Raw genomic sequence first — 17,362 nt, 5'->3', positions numbered from 1 at the left:
TCTGGAGGTGCTGCAGGGATCCACAGCTCAGGTGGGAGAATCTGTCAATAGGACATTTAGATTTTGCACTCCACAGGTCTTGTCTTCATGGATGAGTGGTGAAAAGGCCAGTGTTGAATGAACGGCATTAGAAACCTAGTTTATAGTTTGCCACAAGCCATGAAGGGGAAAACGTGAACATCTGGAAGAAAGTAAAATGGTAAAGCTTTTGGCCTACATGAAAAATGCCATGTGGAGTGGAAATCAACACTGCACACCACCCCACTGTAAAACAATGGAGGTAGCAGCATGATGAGGTCAAGAAGAGGAGAAAAAAAACAGCAAACCAGAAATTTTAGCCTTGATGCAAAATGTCATGTGAGGGGAAAATAAAGCACATTCTTATGGTGAAACATGACAGTGGCAGCATCATGCTGAGGGCTTTTCTTTAGCAGGGACAAGGAAGCTCATAGTTGGTTTGAATATGAATGGAGAGAACCACAGGACAATCCTGGAACCTGTTAGAGCCTGCAAAACCTTGACTAGAGAAGAGGTTCCACCAAGGCAAAAACTCTAAAGATACAGCCAGAGCTACACTGAAATGGTCTAGATGAAAGCATATTAATGTGTTAGAATGGCCTAGTCAAAGACCAGACCTAAATCTCCTTAAGAATCTGTATCATGATTTGAAAAACTGCTGTTCACAAACACTCTCCCTCAGACTTAGCTTGAGCTATTTTGTAAAGAACAGATTAATTAGTTCAGTCGCCTAGATATGCGAAGCTGGTCGAACCCCATAAGGCTTGTTGCTATAATTGCAGCGACAGGTGGTTCTACTGAGTATCAAACGGCTGCATAGAAACACACACCAATGTGTTCATACTTAGATTGAAGACATTTGAGTAAAATCCCATTAAAGTACATTGAAAATGGTTCAAGAGGTCAGAATACCTTTGCAAGGCACTTGTAGACCAAATGTGAAGAAAAAAAAAAACAGAAGGTATATTTTAGGGTGAGCAAAATTGGTAAACAAACCAACCATCGTGCAGAAATGTGTCAGCGAAGCACAGACATCTGACCACTCCTGACAATGAGTTGTCTGCTGAACGGGGCTCAATCCTCCGCTGCACAGGAGCCACTTCTTCCTGTTCTGCCAAAGCAGCATTGGCCTCATGCACCTACATGATAGACATCATTAGTTGTCTGCCGAGCCCTGTGTGGTCCACATGTTTGGTCTACATGTTACAGAACAGAGTCTCTCACCTTGCTGGTAGGGGTGGTGATGGTGCGTTTCTTCCCAGACACCCTGCTTTTGCGGATGCGTCTGAAGCTTTGTCGAAGGGATTTTTTTAAGGACTTGACTCTGGACAGTGGGCCTTCCATCGCCAATGAGTCATTTGGATGCAGCGTGCACCTAAGAGAACGTGAGGAGCAGTCACTGATTATTATTTTTTTTATATTTACGGGTCATATGGTAGCGGCATCCTTACGAAATTAAAGCATTTTCTCAATAAGAAATAAAATGACAAGGATAAGGATGATAAAAGGACTAGAGTAAAATGTCCTTGCTTTGTCCCATAATCAAAGACAGTTTCTTACCTTGCTAGCACCGTGTTTCGTCTGTGGTAGTCAAAGAGGCCGAATCCGTGACTCGTCCCGAAGGCGATGAGGTTCCACTCTGTGTGCAGCGCCACCGCTGTAACCGACGCAGGTGGCAGGCACTGCACCAGCACCTGCGGCTGAAAGCCCGGCGGGAAGGGCGCGGGTTTGAGACGCGGCTCCAGCCGGTCGTGGCCCTTCCAGGTGAAGCCCTCCCTGTCCTGCAGCAGGTCAACCACAGACACGTCCACAGAGTGGTCTGACGGCTCATCATTAAAGGCCAGCACGATCACCTGCAGAGAAAAAGTAAGGAGACAACGTGAACCTTGTGCCTACTTAACATTAACTGTTGTTGAGAAATGTTAGAGGTAAACATGACAGTAAAAATTATGTATGAGCCTCCCTATGGAAATGTATTGCTGTGATCTAGCTTCATTGAAGGAACATTTCTTTCACTGCCTGAGACTGAATCTTTATGTTTGCATATTTTAAACAATCCAAATCAATACGTCAAAACAAGTATAGCAATGTGAAATCCATCACAATTTATAATTATCAGGGAAGCCCTCTGACTGCTGCTCAGCAATTGCCTGAGTGATCAAAGAAAAGGCATTCTAATGACAAGGGACCATCTTAACATAACAGGCACCATCTTCTTTTTGCTCTATATGTACTTTATTCTACCCAGTGGGAACAGTATTAGTGGTTCAAATATGTGTAAAGATGACATGGAAGCGGATGTTTACCTGACCAGCTGTTCCTGCCACCACCAGCTTGTTGCTGTACTTGCACAGACTGATTTTCTGGATGCCGAGTCTGGGATCGTCGCTGTACGGGTCAAAGCACCCCACCTGCACAAAATGAAAAAGGGAATTTAATTCATTCCTGAAAAGTAACCATGAAGCTGCTCTTGTTCTTTAAATCGTGGTTTGGTGCCATCTAACAAAGATGCAAACTTGGACATTAGCCTCGTCTCAGTCTGGGTTTAGGTACAACCTGAACCTTCCTTCCGCTTTATTAGCAGTCCCTCTACCCTTACTCTTCACCAAATGCCAGGACAATCCCCACATTCACCTCGAACATGCCCAGCGAACATGCACATTAATCCGTCGCCCTCCTATCGTCCTCACAGCAATTCCAACAGAATCCTGCTCGCATGGAAGCAGAGTCTCTGCAAAACAAAACGCAGGAGAACCTGGACGCAAACGCACACACACACACACAGACATGCACGAAGAGCAAGAGAGAGAGAGCGATCATAGGTCTGGTTTTCATTACAGCTTAGAAAAGAGGGATGGTCTCTTCATCCCATATGAGAGCCACATTCCTTAACATGCAGCCCTGTTACCGTGAGACCCCACAGGAACCATGAGAATGCTGAGACAGAGTTGGACAGAGGAAATAAGTAAAGAACATAAGGAAAATAAATAAAGCCGTCTTTCAGAATGTGCAGGGCTGATTATTAATGTATTATTCCATTCACATATCAACTTGAAATCCCAGATGATATGTGCTAATCCTGCTGACACGCCCAAACTCACTCTGCCAAGAGTAAAACCACTCATCTGCAATCTTTACTTTACTCCCTTATCATGCAACGTTGCTTCCAAATATAAGTCGGCTTATTCACACTACAATCACACTGCAGCTCAATCAAAGGCAAATTTTAACTCCAAGAACAATGGGGGAGGTTCTGACTGAAATCTGAACACATGAAAAGCATCTGATGGAAAAATGAGGCCACAGATGTAGTGTTTAGGGACTCTCTCTCTCTCTGTGTGTGTGTGTGTGTGTGTGTGTGTGTGTAAAACAGAAAGGCTGAATTAGTTTCCACCGCTGGAAAAACACAACCCAGCGTCTGAACCCTGAAGAGATAAGTTTAGTTTGAGTGATTCTCTGAGTTCGCACCTTCCTGAAGGGAGGCCATTCCTCCTCCTCCTGCTGCATGTTGTGGTCGTTGCTCGAGTCGTGAGGCTCGTCGCAGTCTGTGTGGAAGACGTTGGCCGTGCCAAGCTTGTAGAGCGGTGTGAGAGCGACGCCCGATGCGTCCCAAAAGCGCACCGTACCGTCCTCGTGCCTGTATACATGACATCAATAAATTTGAGAAATCAAGTGGAGTCATGACTGTGCTGACTGGTGCCGTTCACACTGATGACTATAGCTTAGAACATCAGGAAGTTGAGGCTGAGACTGAGACTAAAAATGGAGGTAATACTGAGACCACTTTCTTGTCCATGACTGTTTCTTGTAGTTTTATGGAATCACATACAGTAAATATTTAACAGACAGGCTTTTAAAATCATATTCAATAACGAGATCTAAAGATGGAAATTACTCTTTTCTTCCAATTATTTTAAACAAAAATATTACCTACCATTATTGTGTAGTTGAGGGTTTTGTGTTGAGTTTTTTCTTGCGGTGGATTTTGTAGCTGCATTGCTCAATATTCCAAACAGGTATTTAATTTAATTGTTCTTCCCAATTAAAAAACGTTCATTTCCAACAGAGAGGTAAAATGTAGATCCATTCTAGCATCCATTTGTAACTTAATTCAATCAGGTTGCATTTCACACAAATGACCATTGTCAGAGCACAAATCGTTGGACGAAATCACAATCTATCTGCTCAGACCTTGTTTTGTTCACGCCTTCACCTACTGCTAAGCACTGCCAGTCAGCTGGCTGAAAGAAGGTTAACTGCCCTTTTTCTTTGCTTGTAAGAAAATTCAGGTGTGTGGAAACTAAAGGAGCACAACAGTTAAGGTGATGCTACTTAAAAACTACAGTTAGCCAGCTAAGAGCGGCATGTGTGTTAAGCAAGCCCAAAAAACAAGCTAATATCACTTTGTGATTCAGTATAAAGAGCAGAAAAGGCAGAAACATACACTATTCAAGGCACTATGCACCCAACCACTACTACAAGTTTAGAAAGTGTTTATTCTATGTTTTTGCTTAAGTCGATGCATCTGAATCAAAGCAAAAAAATACATGTTATAAATAAATTATAACTATAATTATCCATAATCTGTATTATTTTAGCAGCAGCAGGAACTAAGTGGCGCTTCAGTTTTTTTTTATAATGAAAGCAATAAGATTTTTTTGTTTAGAATCCGACTCATACAGGCCCAAGTCTAATTACTGGCAGCAGTGGCAGGTTTACCCCTCCACTGCCTGGGATCAATGTCAATCCAGATCACGGTTCAGGCATCTATTCTGGTCTACATCTTGCATATTAGACATGGGGTGAAAAACATGCTCTTCCTATACTGCAAATAAAAGTGAGCGTTAGTAAGTGTGTTAAAGCACAAACCCGGTCAAAAGCAGCTCTTGCTGCTTGGGTGGCGGCGCCAGATTCTTCCCTCCACATATGGGCCAGCTCTGAACAAACAGAAGAAAAAAAGAAAAGAGTTGGGGTAAATTAGAAGCCTAAAAAAAGCAGCAGTAATTGTTCACTTACTAAATTTCCCTGAACAGAAAAATGCTTTTGCTACAGCAGTAAACATATTCTCACTCCTTTTGCAGCCTTTGTCATACTGTCCTCTCTGGCTTTGCCTCATGCAGACAAAGAGCAGTGATTTATGAAGGCAACAGCTGTTAGTGTCTGTCTGGACGAATCTAATCTGCCACCGACCAAACAGCTGATCCAAGCTAAAAGACTAACTGCTTACACCTGCTCTTTAAGCTAAGGACACGTTCATGTTTGTTTCCTCCTCTTATTAAGATCAGAACCTTAGAGTTCAACTCGACTAATAAGACTTGTAGGTTTTATGTTTTAATCAGATACAAAATTTCTGTTTCTCCTTAGCAAGGAAGCACTTTAATCTGCTTTGAAACTTGAAAATGAACACGAACATGGAGAGCTAATCATGCTACGTTCCAACATGTCAGGTTAAGCCGTTTACCTTGGATTCCCACCAACTGATAATCCGGATTAAACATTTAAACCAGTTTAAAAACCAACCCTGATGTTTACAGTGAGTTGCCAACAGATAAATCTTCCTTTAACTCATTGGTTGAAGTTCTCCTTCAGCTGTCCCTCACCATGTGTGTGCGCAGTCGGCTCCGCTGTGCTTTGCCCGTGTTAATTAACCTCTCCCAGAGTTTAGGAGGAACGCTGGAGATGTGGCAGGAGCAGGTGATGGCTGATGAGTGAAGGGGAGCGAGGTAAGGTGTGGGAAGGGTGGGCCACCCTGGGGTCTGCAGATCAATCACAACCAGCTCTTCTTCCAACAGCACGACTAAAGCAGCTGGGTCATCAAACTCTGGGAGTAGGAAGAGAGGAAAAACAGGTTATAGAGCGTAGGATTCTTGGAACAAATGGGAATAAAACACGGGAGGTGCATCTAAATTATTAAAAAGTATGTTTTTTCTAGCAATTCAGTTCAAAAATGGAAATGTCCGTTGTTGTCTCTGGTTCAGGAGTGACTTAACACAAGGAATGCCACAACTGTAGCCCCTGTACTGGATGTGTGTGGTGTCTCTTACAGCATTAATACCAGCTGTAGTCCACACCTTAAGAAGCTCCCCCAAACTCCGCAATGGCCTTGCTACAAGTTCCTAAAGGATGCAGTTATCTCAACTGCTTGTGTTCCATTTTTCTTTAAAAACACAACTTTTCCTTCCACTAAACCTTCCATTAATATGCATGGATCCAGCACTCTGAACAGCCAGCTTCCTTACAAGATAACATTTGCACCCTACCCTCCTTTTGCAAGGTCTTAATATAGAAATAAATGTTTAATAGCCTAAGATAAAATTCTAATATTCTGAGAAGTTTTAATCAACATTAACAGACAAAATTCCTTAAAATATAACATTTGTATGTAAATACATTTATACAATATGAAAGCTTCACTTTCTGAATGAAACTACTGAATAAAATAACTATTCGATTGTATTTTCATTTACTGAGATGTATGTAAACAAGTTGATAACTCTGATGTGGGCTGGACCCTCACCTTTGTCCAGCTCTATGTTGTGGATGGTGAAGAAATCGATCACTCGAGATGTGAAGTCCAGAGTGACGTGCTCTTTGTCCTGCTGGATGGTTAGACAGTGCCGGTCACCGTAGCTGGCTCTGGGCATGCCCCCGCTGTATAACAGCACTGGAGAACTGGTGAGAAGAAAAATGGGACACAAAAGTACAGAGCTGCTTTAATATAATCTCTACTATAACTTACTCTCGAGGCTGGAGGAGGTACATGGGGGCAGTCAGGATTTTTTTTGTCCCCTGACATGGATCCCAGGCCTTCAAGAACAGCCCTTTGACAAGACATAGTACTATTTCACTTCACTAAAATCATGTGTACATGAAGCAAAACATCCGACAGCAACAGATATTCTGTCCCAAAAATAGTTTTTTCAAGAAAGCCTTTTGTTCCTAAACATCTGATTCACATGCAGCTTCTAATAAACTCACGCCTTCGGTCTTGCCAACAATGTTTTGAGCTTTCTGATTTTGTTCACCAAGCACTTTATTTCATGGAATCATAAACCCAATTGTGCCCTCACGCACAAATACGGACAGTAATGTTTGAAAACTGGTTATACAAACAGGCTGTACATCTCGCTGGTGCAGCCGACAAAAAACTATAGCTAACCAACCAAAATCAGGTCTTGGGAGAGGAACAGCAGGGGCACCAATTTCAGTCATTTTAAAGAGCCTTGCCTCCTAACTGGGATTAGATTGGGGTATCCCTACAAGAAATCCATATTAAAATCAAAATGTATATTTAAAAATATACAAAATTATTTCTCAAATAGAAAACAAAAACAAAGAATAAAAAATAACCTGAACAAGGTTCCTACACATTTTTATGTTAAAATTCCATATTTTTACCTAATTTCCAGGCCTTTATTTGAGGAAAGAAGGACGGATACAACTATCAGTTAATGGGATAAAGGAAATAAATATATTCTAAAAGTTCAAATATATTTTTCTATTCTTATCTAGGCCTAAAAAAATAAAAATAAATAAAATTCCAAACTTTTCCATACTAGAAATCCTGGAAAAATGGGAGTTTTCCGTAATTTAAAGCCATTGTTTTTTTAGAAGCCATTTTGATTTGACTACAAAAAGCCCCACGTCCTGGCAACAAAACAGGTTTTAAAGTAGCAACATCTCTTGTATGTTGCCGTTTCTTCACTCTTTGTGTTTCCTAAAGTGAAGAACTGTTTACTTCTGTCAGAAATTAGGGAGTTTAAACACAAACAAATCAGCTAAAACGAAGCTTTAAGCACTTACCCCGTCTGTGAAGTCCTCCACAGGATCTTGTTGATGGCTTTACAAGGAAACGGACCTGTAAGAGAAACATACCAATTGTGAGAACATGACCGGTCTCACTAAAACTAAAATAGTGTTGTTTAGTCCAAATATGAAAAGAAACTAAAATGTTAAAATATTAAAACCACATGAAGCCAAGCTTAAAGCTAGATCTTTCAGTCCATCTCAGAACAACAAGAATGACTTGATATGAACATTTCTCAGTAAAACTCTAAAGCTCATGGTGTATTATGCAGCTGTCAATATTTTGACATCGATCTTTCTCCTTCCTCCTGATGCAGATTACCTTCTTCTTCTTTAAGTCTCATACATCATGGAAGCAATAACAACAGTGATGAGACAAGTGTGTACACATTTCTCACCATACGGGATGGTGGAGGACACCGGCTGGGGAGTGTAAGAGTTGCCGCTGGTAACCGGCCACACAGAATAGCCTCCATCGTTATGGGAACTGACGAACAGGCTTCCAGAGCGCTCCCACACCAGGCTCTCCAGCTGCTGCAAGGAGGTTCACATGGACACACACAACCTTCAGACATGAATACACAGGAAAAGACAATGTGACCCAGCTTTGATCTCCAAGTACCTGCTTTCCGAGGAACAGCTGGTCAGCATGACGAGCGCTCAGATCCCACAGGACCACCAAGCCACGGCTGTAGCCAATCAGAATCTTCCCTGGCTGCTGAGGATGCTCTTGTAAGGATTCCACTGGTCCCAAAGATTTTCCACATCTGTAGTCATCTGGCAGGCTGGGGAGAAAAAGGATTTTAAAAAAAAAGAAATAGAAAACATCTGTTAATGTTCACCATAAATAACAGATTTGACAGGAACCCAGGAAACTATGAACTCTGATTACTTCCAGGTTAAAATGAGGATTTTAAAACTAAAGTAAATCAAGGGGGAATCTAAATGTTGACCAGTGAAACTTTTTTTTAAATATTTCTGAAATTGATAAACACCCGCTCGAATGTGACCCCTTTTGGTCACATGTTGAAAACACTACTGGAAGAATGAATTTCTTTTGCCTGTGTGCACAACTGTAGACAGCTCGGTTCATTTGGAAATGCTATTTGACCCAAGAAGGCGCGGAAACATTCGTGACCTAATGACAAAATCCAAAGACTTGAACAACGGTGAACACATCTAGTCCCATTCATAGGTGTACACTCATTGTGGGCATGAATGCCATTTATTTTGGGCTTTTGTTTATTTATTTCAGCTGATTATACAACAGAACACTTCAATCACTTTTAAAGGCGGAAATTGGGTAACAGGCTAGGATTTCTTGTCAATATCCTCTAATCAACACAGGACCATTATTATACATACAGTCTCACATATATTTTTATTTGGGTAAAGGTCCCTTAGCTGTTTGAAGGACGGTACATGCTTTTTGTAGCCATCAACAAGTTTCTGGCATAACTGACAGGATATTAGATCAGTCGTCTCGGCAACACTGGTGTTCATTTAACTTGGTTCATGTCCTGCCACGCTCTTACTTAGATAAACAAATAAATAAATTTTAAAAAGCCCCAGCTCCAATTTCAGCATCTTCCAGCTCGGGTTAAATATGCTAACAGTCTTTTGGAGAACAGCTTTATGATCAGATAATGAGTCATTTGGCCACAGTGATAAGGAGTATGTTTGTAGGAGTCATGGTGAGCAACTGACAAGCATGGTGGTGGCAGCAATAATGAGGATGTGCAGCTAGAAGGTTGGAACCTAGACCGGCGTTTCAACAAGACACTGACCCAAAATACAAATCAAAACCTTTAGTATTCAACTTTATTTAATTTAACCTTCTATTTCGTTGTATTTGAGGTTTAATCCTATTTTTAGTTTTGCTTAATGAATTTTTATTCTTTTATTTACTACACTTGTTTGTTTTATTGCTGTAAATATTTTATTTCATATTTTTTGTTTTATCCATCTTTTTATCATTTATTATCCATATAATCTTTAATACTTTTACCAAAGTTTTTGAATATACACTCTTTAGTACTTCTTTTTGTCCATCTCAAGTGTCTCCTCACCATCATTAAAAGCTACGTTTAACTCCTTCAAACAGAACACCATCTCTCTTTATTACACATATTGTCCCTCGTTTAGCTCATTATTTTAATAAAGACTTACTGATTGATTAAATAAAAAAAAGCTGGTTTTATAATGGATAAATCTGCTTCTAGAAAGGCCCCAAGCAATTCCTCTTCCTGACTCATTATAGAATCAATTACAGTATAGATTATAATAACCCTGATATAACTAGGACTGTTGTAATAATGGGCACACAAAAAGTGTGTCGTATCTCTACAAAAATATTAGGGAGGATATACGTATATTTAGGGCTGGAACTTTTATATTATTTATCTTTATATAAATATTTTGACCCTGAATTATAGAAAACCAAACCATATGAAAATTTGCAGCATCCCTAAATGCCCCAAATCTATGTAAATAAATCATTAAAAGACCAAAGTATGGCATCCAAGCCAATGAAGTGTATGTATACTTTTGATCAGAACTGCATGCAATGAGGGGGAACAACAAAGGTTACAGAGGGCATGAAACTGCTGAAAACAGAAACTGAACAGTAAAGCTTTATGCTCTCACTTTGATCTCAGGATAATTTCCATGAAACTGTAAGAGATAAGGCTACAACACAGGCCGTCAACATTAAGATGAAGCAAAGTTGGTCCTTGTGGATTAGACATTCCTCTGAGGCAGCAGAGGAATGTAGAGCAGGACACACCCTCGAGATGTCAGAGGATTCCCTTAGCCAAGGGAAAAAAGATAGAAGAAGAAGAAAAGGAAACAAAGCAGACGAGAGGGGATGAGAACCAAACCTCTGAGGTTTTCTGGACTCTTCAGTATCGATGAAGCAGAGTCAGCCCTTCCCACACACCGACAAAACATCTGACTGCTGTGATGGAGCTCGCTGTGGAAGATCCTCTCCGGACGCACAGAGGCAGAAACATTCCTAACAAAGCATACCATTGTCTCCGTCTGTCTGCTCACAAGTATTTTTAGGGAATCCAGCATCCTGTTGCTGAATCCTGGCGATGAACCATAGACCTATGTGTGTGTGTGTGTGTGTGTGTGTGTGTTTTGATTCACATGCACTTGTTTCCCTCTGGAGGTGCACGTTTGGATATTCAACTGAAACACTTCCCCGACCGGAACACTGAGTTGTGGCAGCTGGTACAAAGCGTCACTGTCTGAAATCTCCCATCGTTTGCACTCACACACACACACACACACGCACGCACACACACACACACACACACACACACCCCAGCTTTATCAAGGCCTTCATTACGCCTCAGTTCTGCTGGCTCTCCTCTGAAAGCTTAAGTTAATGAGGGATGGCTACAGCAGCAATAATTTCAAAAAACAATGCCATCCTAAATGATTTCATGAGAAGTTGAGATGAATCATTGCCAGGGAAGTGATGACAAACCAAGACCTAATTCTGACTCAGTGACCTCATCCTCACCCTCATCAGTTAGCGTGTGACTCCAAGGGATTTAAAAAAAAATTTTTTTCCTCAAAGTTTTAAATTTTTGGTAAAAAATAAAAAAAAATAAACAAGAAAGTAATTGTCTGTGTTCCACTGAACACCATGGACCTCTGGAAGGCAACCCGCCAGCTGAACATGAGTGAAGAACCTGGATTGTTTAGGGTTTAATAGAAACCAACTGCGACAGACAAATAAGGAACAATGTATTAATAGCTTACAATAATTATTTATTTTTCTGTAATATAAATATAATAGTAAAAATATAATCTTATTATATAACTTATCACATACAGAATGATATTTTAAGCAATTATTTCTGTGAAATTGGCTGATTATGGCTCACAGCTAATGAAATCCTTAAATTCAATTACAAAAGACCAATAAAAATATATATATTTTAATTCAGAACTGTTATGGGTCTGTCAACATAATCATGGGGAAGACTGCTGACTTGACAGTTCTCCAGCAGACAGTCTTTGATACCCTCCACTGGGAGGCTAAGCCACTAAAGGTCATTGCCAAAAAGCTGACTGTTTAGAGTGCTGGATCCAAGCATTTGACTGACAAGTTTAGTGGAAGGAAAAAGTGTGGTAGAAAAATATGCACAAGCCACAGGGACAACTGCAACCTCGGGAGGATTGTAAAGCAAGGTCCACTCAAGGGTTTAGGGGAAATTCACAAGGCGTGGACTGTGACTGCAGATTCAAGACCTACCACTCACAGACGTGTCCAGCACATTGGCTACAACAGGCGCATTTGTTTTTGTTACGCCATTCTTTAAGCCAGAGATGTCAAAAGAATTTTACCAGCTCAAAGGAGAAAAAGGACTGGATTGTTGCTCAGTGGTCCATAGTCCTCTTTTCTGATGAAAGAAAATTTAGCATTTTATTTGGAAATCAAGAAATCATGTTTGGAGGAAGGCTAGGAAGATCCAGAATCCAGGTTGCTTAAGGTCCAGAGTTTATGAAGATGATTTAATTTCTCAGCAGGACTTGGCACCTGCCCACATTGCTAAAGATACCAGTACCTGGTTTAATTAGTGTTGTTGTGCTTGATTGGACAGCAAACTGGCCAGATCTAAACCTCATGCAGAGTCAATGGAGTATTATCCAGAGGAAGATGAGAGACACCAGAGCCAACAATGCAGGTGATTTGAAAAGCAACCAGGGCTTCCTGAACACCTCAGCAGGACCACAGGCTAATTGCCACCATGCCACACCACACTGATACAGTAATTCATGCAAAAGGAGCCCCAACCAAGTATTGAGTACACGTTACAATATACATACTTTTGAGTATGATAATATTTTTGCATTATGTAAACAGAATTAAACACTTGAATTATATCACTGTGTAATAAATCTATCTAAAATATAGATTCCACTTTTTAAACTTACTGTTCAATCACATCCTAATTTATTGAGATACACTTGTATGTTGCTGACACTGTTTTGTTTCATATAAACCTAAAGCATAAAAAATTTATAGTGAGTTTTTATTATAAACAGAACTTCCTCTTCATTCCTCAGTTCGCCTCACCTCTGCGTGACCTGGTCCTGGAGCAGCGTCTGGTTCTCCTTTAACATGAGGTGGGGTAACTCCAGAAAGTAAACGCCTCCTCCTTCTGTTCCGATGCAGAGCAGGTCACACGACTTTAGCAAGAGGAGGACAGTCACCCGCGTAGCACTGACACAGTAAGCAGAAAAAAAAAAATGGGTTAAGTAAGAGGCTACAGATTTACCAGTAGAAGTTGTAAGATGTCACCATCCTACCTGCAGCTTTCAATCCCAGGCCTTCCAGGCAGACTGTAATTATCCACTTGTTTAAGACAGACTCCACCCTCTTTCTTTGCCCCCCCTACTTCTCTGTGGGGCCCGACTACCAGTTCCCACAGATGAATTGTGTTGTCATCCAACAGCGACAGGAGGCGACCCTAAGCAGAAATACCACGGAATAAATAATGCATAAGAAAAATAACTATTTACAGGATGCAAGAGGGAATTTTTCACCTCACCTGACCAGGGAGGAAGTGGATCTGTGTGACGGCTGTGGTGTCTTTATGTAGTCCTGTGAACTCTACACCAGGAGCCCCGTAGCTGCAAAGTTGTGGTCAAGGAACTCCGGAAACATTTCTGCATTTGTGTACTTACAACAAGGCAGAAACATTAACAAAATGAAATCAAACAACAGAATTAAACCAAAATGCAGAGTAGAGGTTTGGTTTTCATGAAGGTCACCACACAATGGTGTTAAAAGCTTCATCAGTGAGCTGATGGACCTTTTGAAAACAAGTTCAGACAACAATTAGAATCTCTGTTAATATGAATTATTATTATTATTATTATTATTATAAAATTAGGCATGAGAGCCAGTTACCTGCATGAAGGCATAGCAAGGTTTTAAAAAAACCGTGGTTTCAAAACTGCTACAATATCCTTTAAACTGTTCCCATAGATGCCACAGTTCTGTAAACCACAGCTTACAGGTTGCTGTGCACTGCCGGTCAGCTGGCTGAAAAAAGGCTGCTACACATTGCACTTATTTACCAAAAAAAAAAAAAGACAAAATTGGCTGTTTCGAAATATTTTAAAATTTGCCATGCCAGTCATGGCGTTGAAACTAACTTCATCCATTAGCCTTTTTGAGTCATTTCTGTTTGAAAACTACAGCTAGAAAGCTGCATGAAGTATGTAAACAGACTGAAATGTTAAAGGGACTAACGTTAGATAAAGCTATTCTACCAATACTGACCATTTAAAGTGCTTTTACAATCCAAGTCTCATTAACCCAGCCAGTCACAAAATCTCACTTATTTTATTCACCAACACACAGATCAGAGAATATTCTGCACAATAAACACCTAAAAACTGATTTAAAACATTTTTAGCCTATTTTCACTTTCTGTTTTTGCTAAAGGCTTTGTTTCAACAAAAACAAAAAAACAAATAAACAAATGTTAATGTTATCCCAGTATAACATGTCTGAGGTTCCAAAACACAAATCTGAAATCAACTGCAGAAATAAACACACTGATATGCATGTCATTAATATCATGGTACTTCAAACATACTTTATATACAAAAAAATGTAGAAAATATCAGGGAACCTTCTTAAATACTCCTTTAAAAACAAAACTAGAAACATAAACCCCACACACTGAAGGCTACAATCTTAACCTGTAAACTAGTGCTTTGGTGCAATAATAGAGGAGAAACTAGAAAACTATAAACAAAGATCATAGCAATTATCAACATTAGGTGACGCACATGCCTAAAACCCCTCGTCTACAAGTTTGAGAGTGTGTCTGTAATTAACAGCTATTTTAACAGTCCTTGTTTCCTTGGTGTATTAAATGAAGCAGAAATTATAAACTAAAGGACAACAATCAAGGGCTGCGGCAGAGTAAGCAAAACTGAGCTAATTAAAAGCTACACACTTTGAGAAATGTGCGTGTGTGTCTAAAGTACATACACACACTTCTAAACCCATTGCTTATAAGGGTGTGAGAATCTGAGCAAGCAGAAGTTACTCATTTTAAGGCTGCCCACAATTCTGATACTGTTTCTAATCCATTCTGAATTGTTTAGGGAAAAGAAGAATTATTAATAATATAATTAGCTTCATTTTTGGACTTATCTGCTTCTGTTCTGTGCCTTTGAATAGAGATCAACCTCTACTTCCCTCCATTATGTGCATACCCATAAACTCAAAGCTTTTACTGCCATCCCCAGTGTTTTAACCCTTACCTTACACTACTCTCTTACTGCTTTTTATTCAAAGAAAGCAGGGGCCCACAAGGGTTTTGTGGTGAAACCCTGAGCTCCTATTCTAATTCGTAGCAACCCCTTAGTTTCCACCTCATCTCCACCAGCTTGGTCGTCTTTTTCTTTTAAATTAAAGCCCCACCCTCATTCGCTCCGACCCACTGCTGATCCCCTGCAGGCCGAGCAGAGTGTTAGACAGGCATTCCTGAGTGTTGTCACTTCCCAGGACAATTCTGAAAGACGACCTCTAAGAGCCCTATTTGAGACTGGGGGTGGAGGTTCATTTTCAAGCAGGACAAGCATATTAAGGTAGTAAAACGGACCAGTCAAAGTCCAGACCTAAATTCAAATGACAGCATAACTTGAAAACTAAATATAACAGGCACTCTCCATCCAACCTGACTGAGCTCAAGCTAATTTGTGAAAAATGATGTTTAAAGATTTTAGACTGTAAATGTGGAAAGCTAATAGACATGCTCCACAAAACCTGCAGCTGTAATTGCAGTTGAAGCAGGTTCTATAAAGTATTTTACTCAAGGAGGCTGAATAAATGGATGCCACAGGTTTGTATTTGTTAAAAAAATATTTTTTCCTTTTACTTCACAAATATGTACTTCACATTACTTTGTCTTTTTCTAATGCATAAATTCAAGCTTCTGGTTGTAAATGTAACAAAATGTGAAAAACGGTATGAATACATTAATAAGGCACTGCTTCTACAAACTGCAAACAATTTGACGTCTGGCATTAATAAAAAGCCTAAAAACAAGAGAAATAGCTCTGAAAGGTTTGTCCTTTCATCCATTTTAGCCAAACTATCAGCCTAAATCCATAAATGACAGACTTGTAAGTGCGACGTGTCAATAAGAACAAAGCAAAAACCAAAAGAGTCTAGTCTCTTCTTATTCTCTAGGCAGTTTGACAGAAACCAGATGGCTCTACGTGGTTGGTTTGTAGTGCAGCAATGCTATGATAGCCACAACTCACAAATCCACACGGCTCCGTGCACACATTAGACTAGAACAAAGGGGCGGCACTAATAACTATTCGGGAGTATGTAATAACATTGACATCTAACCACCCTGTGACACCTCTGATAAGGCCATGACTGCTAGCATCTCTGTTTTCAATCTTTTTTATACCACACACAAATGGTGGTAAAGATATTTTTACTGCCAGTCAGATAACCCTGAAAGCTGAAGTTTGACACATAATCCACAGCTTCCTGGTCGTAATGTATCAGTGAACAGCTGGTGGAGGGATTCCCAGCTATGATGTCAGCACTTCCTCATAAAGATTAGGCCTCGGTTGTTCAAACACTTCATTAAACGTGTCAGTTTGTCTCATTTTAGCTCCTTCCCTCACCAAGGGGTGTATCCAAGTCCTTAGTGTTGACAAGTCACTTCGCCTCCCTTGTTTATCTTGATGCAATCTAGATTTACAAATTTGACGATCTTCTTCCAGTCTCTAGTAATCTCTGATCAATTCTACCCCTGAATTTTTTAGCTTTGGGCAAAAATATGATCAGCATTTAAAGAAGCAACTAAACATAAAACACCAATTAACATTAATTAATCACTTAATAATTTTGTGTATTTAACACAAAACAGAACTTGCATTTTAGGTCAACCGTAATGTCATTTAGTTTTCAAGTATTTAACAGAAATTGAAAGCAACAAAAATACAAAACAAAAGTTTCACAATTAGAAATCAAAAATTAGAAAAAAAAAACGACTAAACCAGCCTGAAAATCAACTTGTTGCATCAAGATTATAGATTTTAATTTGCAAGGACCCAACGTGACAACGAACCATGCAACGCACAAAAACATGAACCGACAAAAAGAGTCTCTTCCACAGACTTAAAACCTTATCCCCATCCAAACACTCCATGTATATCCTAATCCGTCACCCAGACCTTATCCATCAATACTGAAGTCTTAATCCTCACTCCTTGAAGTCAACCCATCCAGAAAGTATTATTAAACTCAGTTTTACACTTCAAAAAAATATTACTTTGTATCATTAGGGATCACCATGTAGACACTCTAAGTTGTCATGATATAAAACAAAAAAAACAATGCACACAAACACAAAGTACAATTGCCCGGTGATGGGGTGGGGAGGGGGGATGTTAGCGGGGATAAAACGATTTCACGGTCTGAATACAGACAAACAGAAGGCTTTGTCTCCCTTTTGGACCCTCAGCCAACACCCTCTAC

At 40.0% G+C, this 17,362-nt stretch overlaps 1 protein-coding gene across 2 annotated transcripts in view; it reads right to left on the bottom strand.

Moving 5' to 3' along the window:
- LOC124865058 (lethal(2) giant larvae protein homolog 1-like) overlaps positions 1-17,362 on the bottom strand; it is a 45,568-nt gene that overhangs the window by 10,918 nt on the left and 17,288 nt on the right. For both annotated transcript variants that reach the window (XM_047360065.1, XM_047360066.1), the window contains 14 exons: positions 13,392-13,473; positions 13,150-13,310; positions 12,917-13,063; positions 8,447-8,609; positions 8,223-8,358; positions 7,822-7,876; positions 6,536-6,690; positions 5,619-5,839; positions 4,888-4,955; positions 3,487-3,655; positions 2,325-2,429; positions 1,579-1,871; positions 1,243-1,393; positions 1,019-1,157 (listed from right to left, as the gene is read on the bottom strand). In XM_047360065.1, the coding sequence (XP_047216021.1) occupies positions 1,019-1,157; positions 1,243-1,393; positions 1,579-1,871; positions 2,325-2,429; positions 3,487-3,655; positions 4,888-4,955; positions 5,619-5,839; positions 6,536-6,690; positions 7,822-7,876; positions 8,223-8,358; positions 8,447-8,609; positions 12,917-13,063; positions 13,150-13,310; positions 13,392-13,473 (2,045 nt within the window). The remainder of the gene's footprint in view (positions 1-1,018; positions 1,158-1,242; positions 1,394-1,578; positions 1,872-2,324; positions 2,430-3,486; positions 3,656-4,887; positions 4,956-5,618; positions 5,840-6,535; positions 6,691-7,821; positions 7,877-8,222; positions 8,359-8,446; positions 8,610-12,916; positions 13,064-13,149; positions 13,311-13,391; positions 13,474-17,362) is intronic.

Source organism: Girardinichthys multiradiatus, chromosome Y (genome assembly GCF_021462225.1).
Source record: "Girardinichthys multiradiatus isolate DD_20200921_A chromosome Y, DD_fGirMul_XY1, whole genome shotgun sequence".
Classification (NCBI taxonomy): Eukaryota; Metazoa; Chordata; class Actinopteri; order Cyprinodontiformes; family Goodeidae; genus Girardinichthys; species Girardinichthys multiradiatus.
Note: the sequence above shows the minus strand (reverse complement) of the source record. Positions and strands in the feature narration are given on the sequence as shown.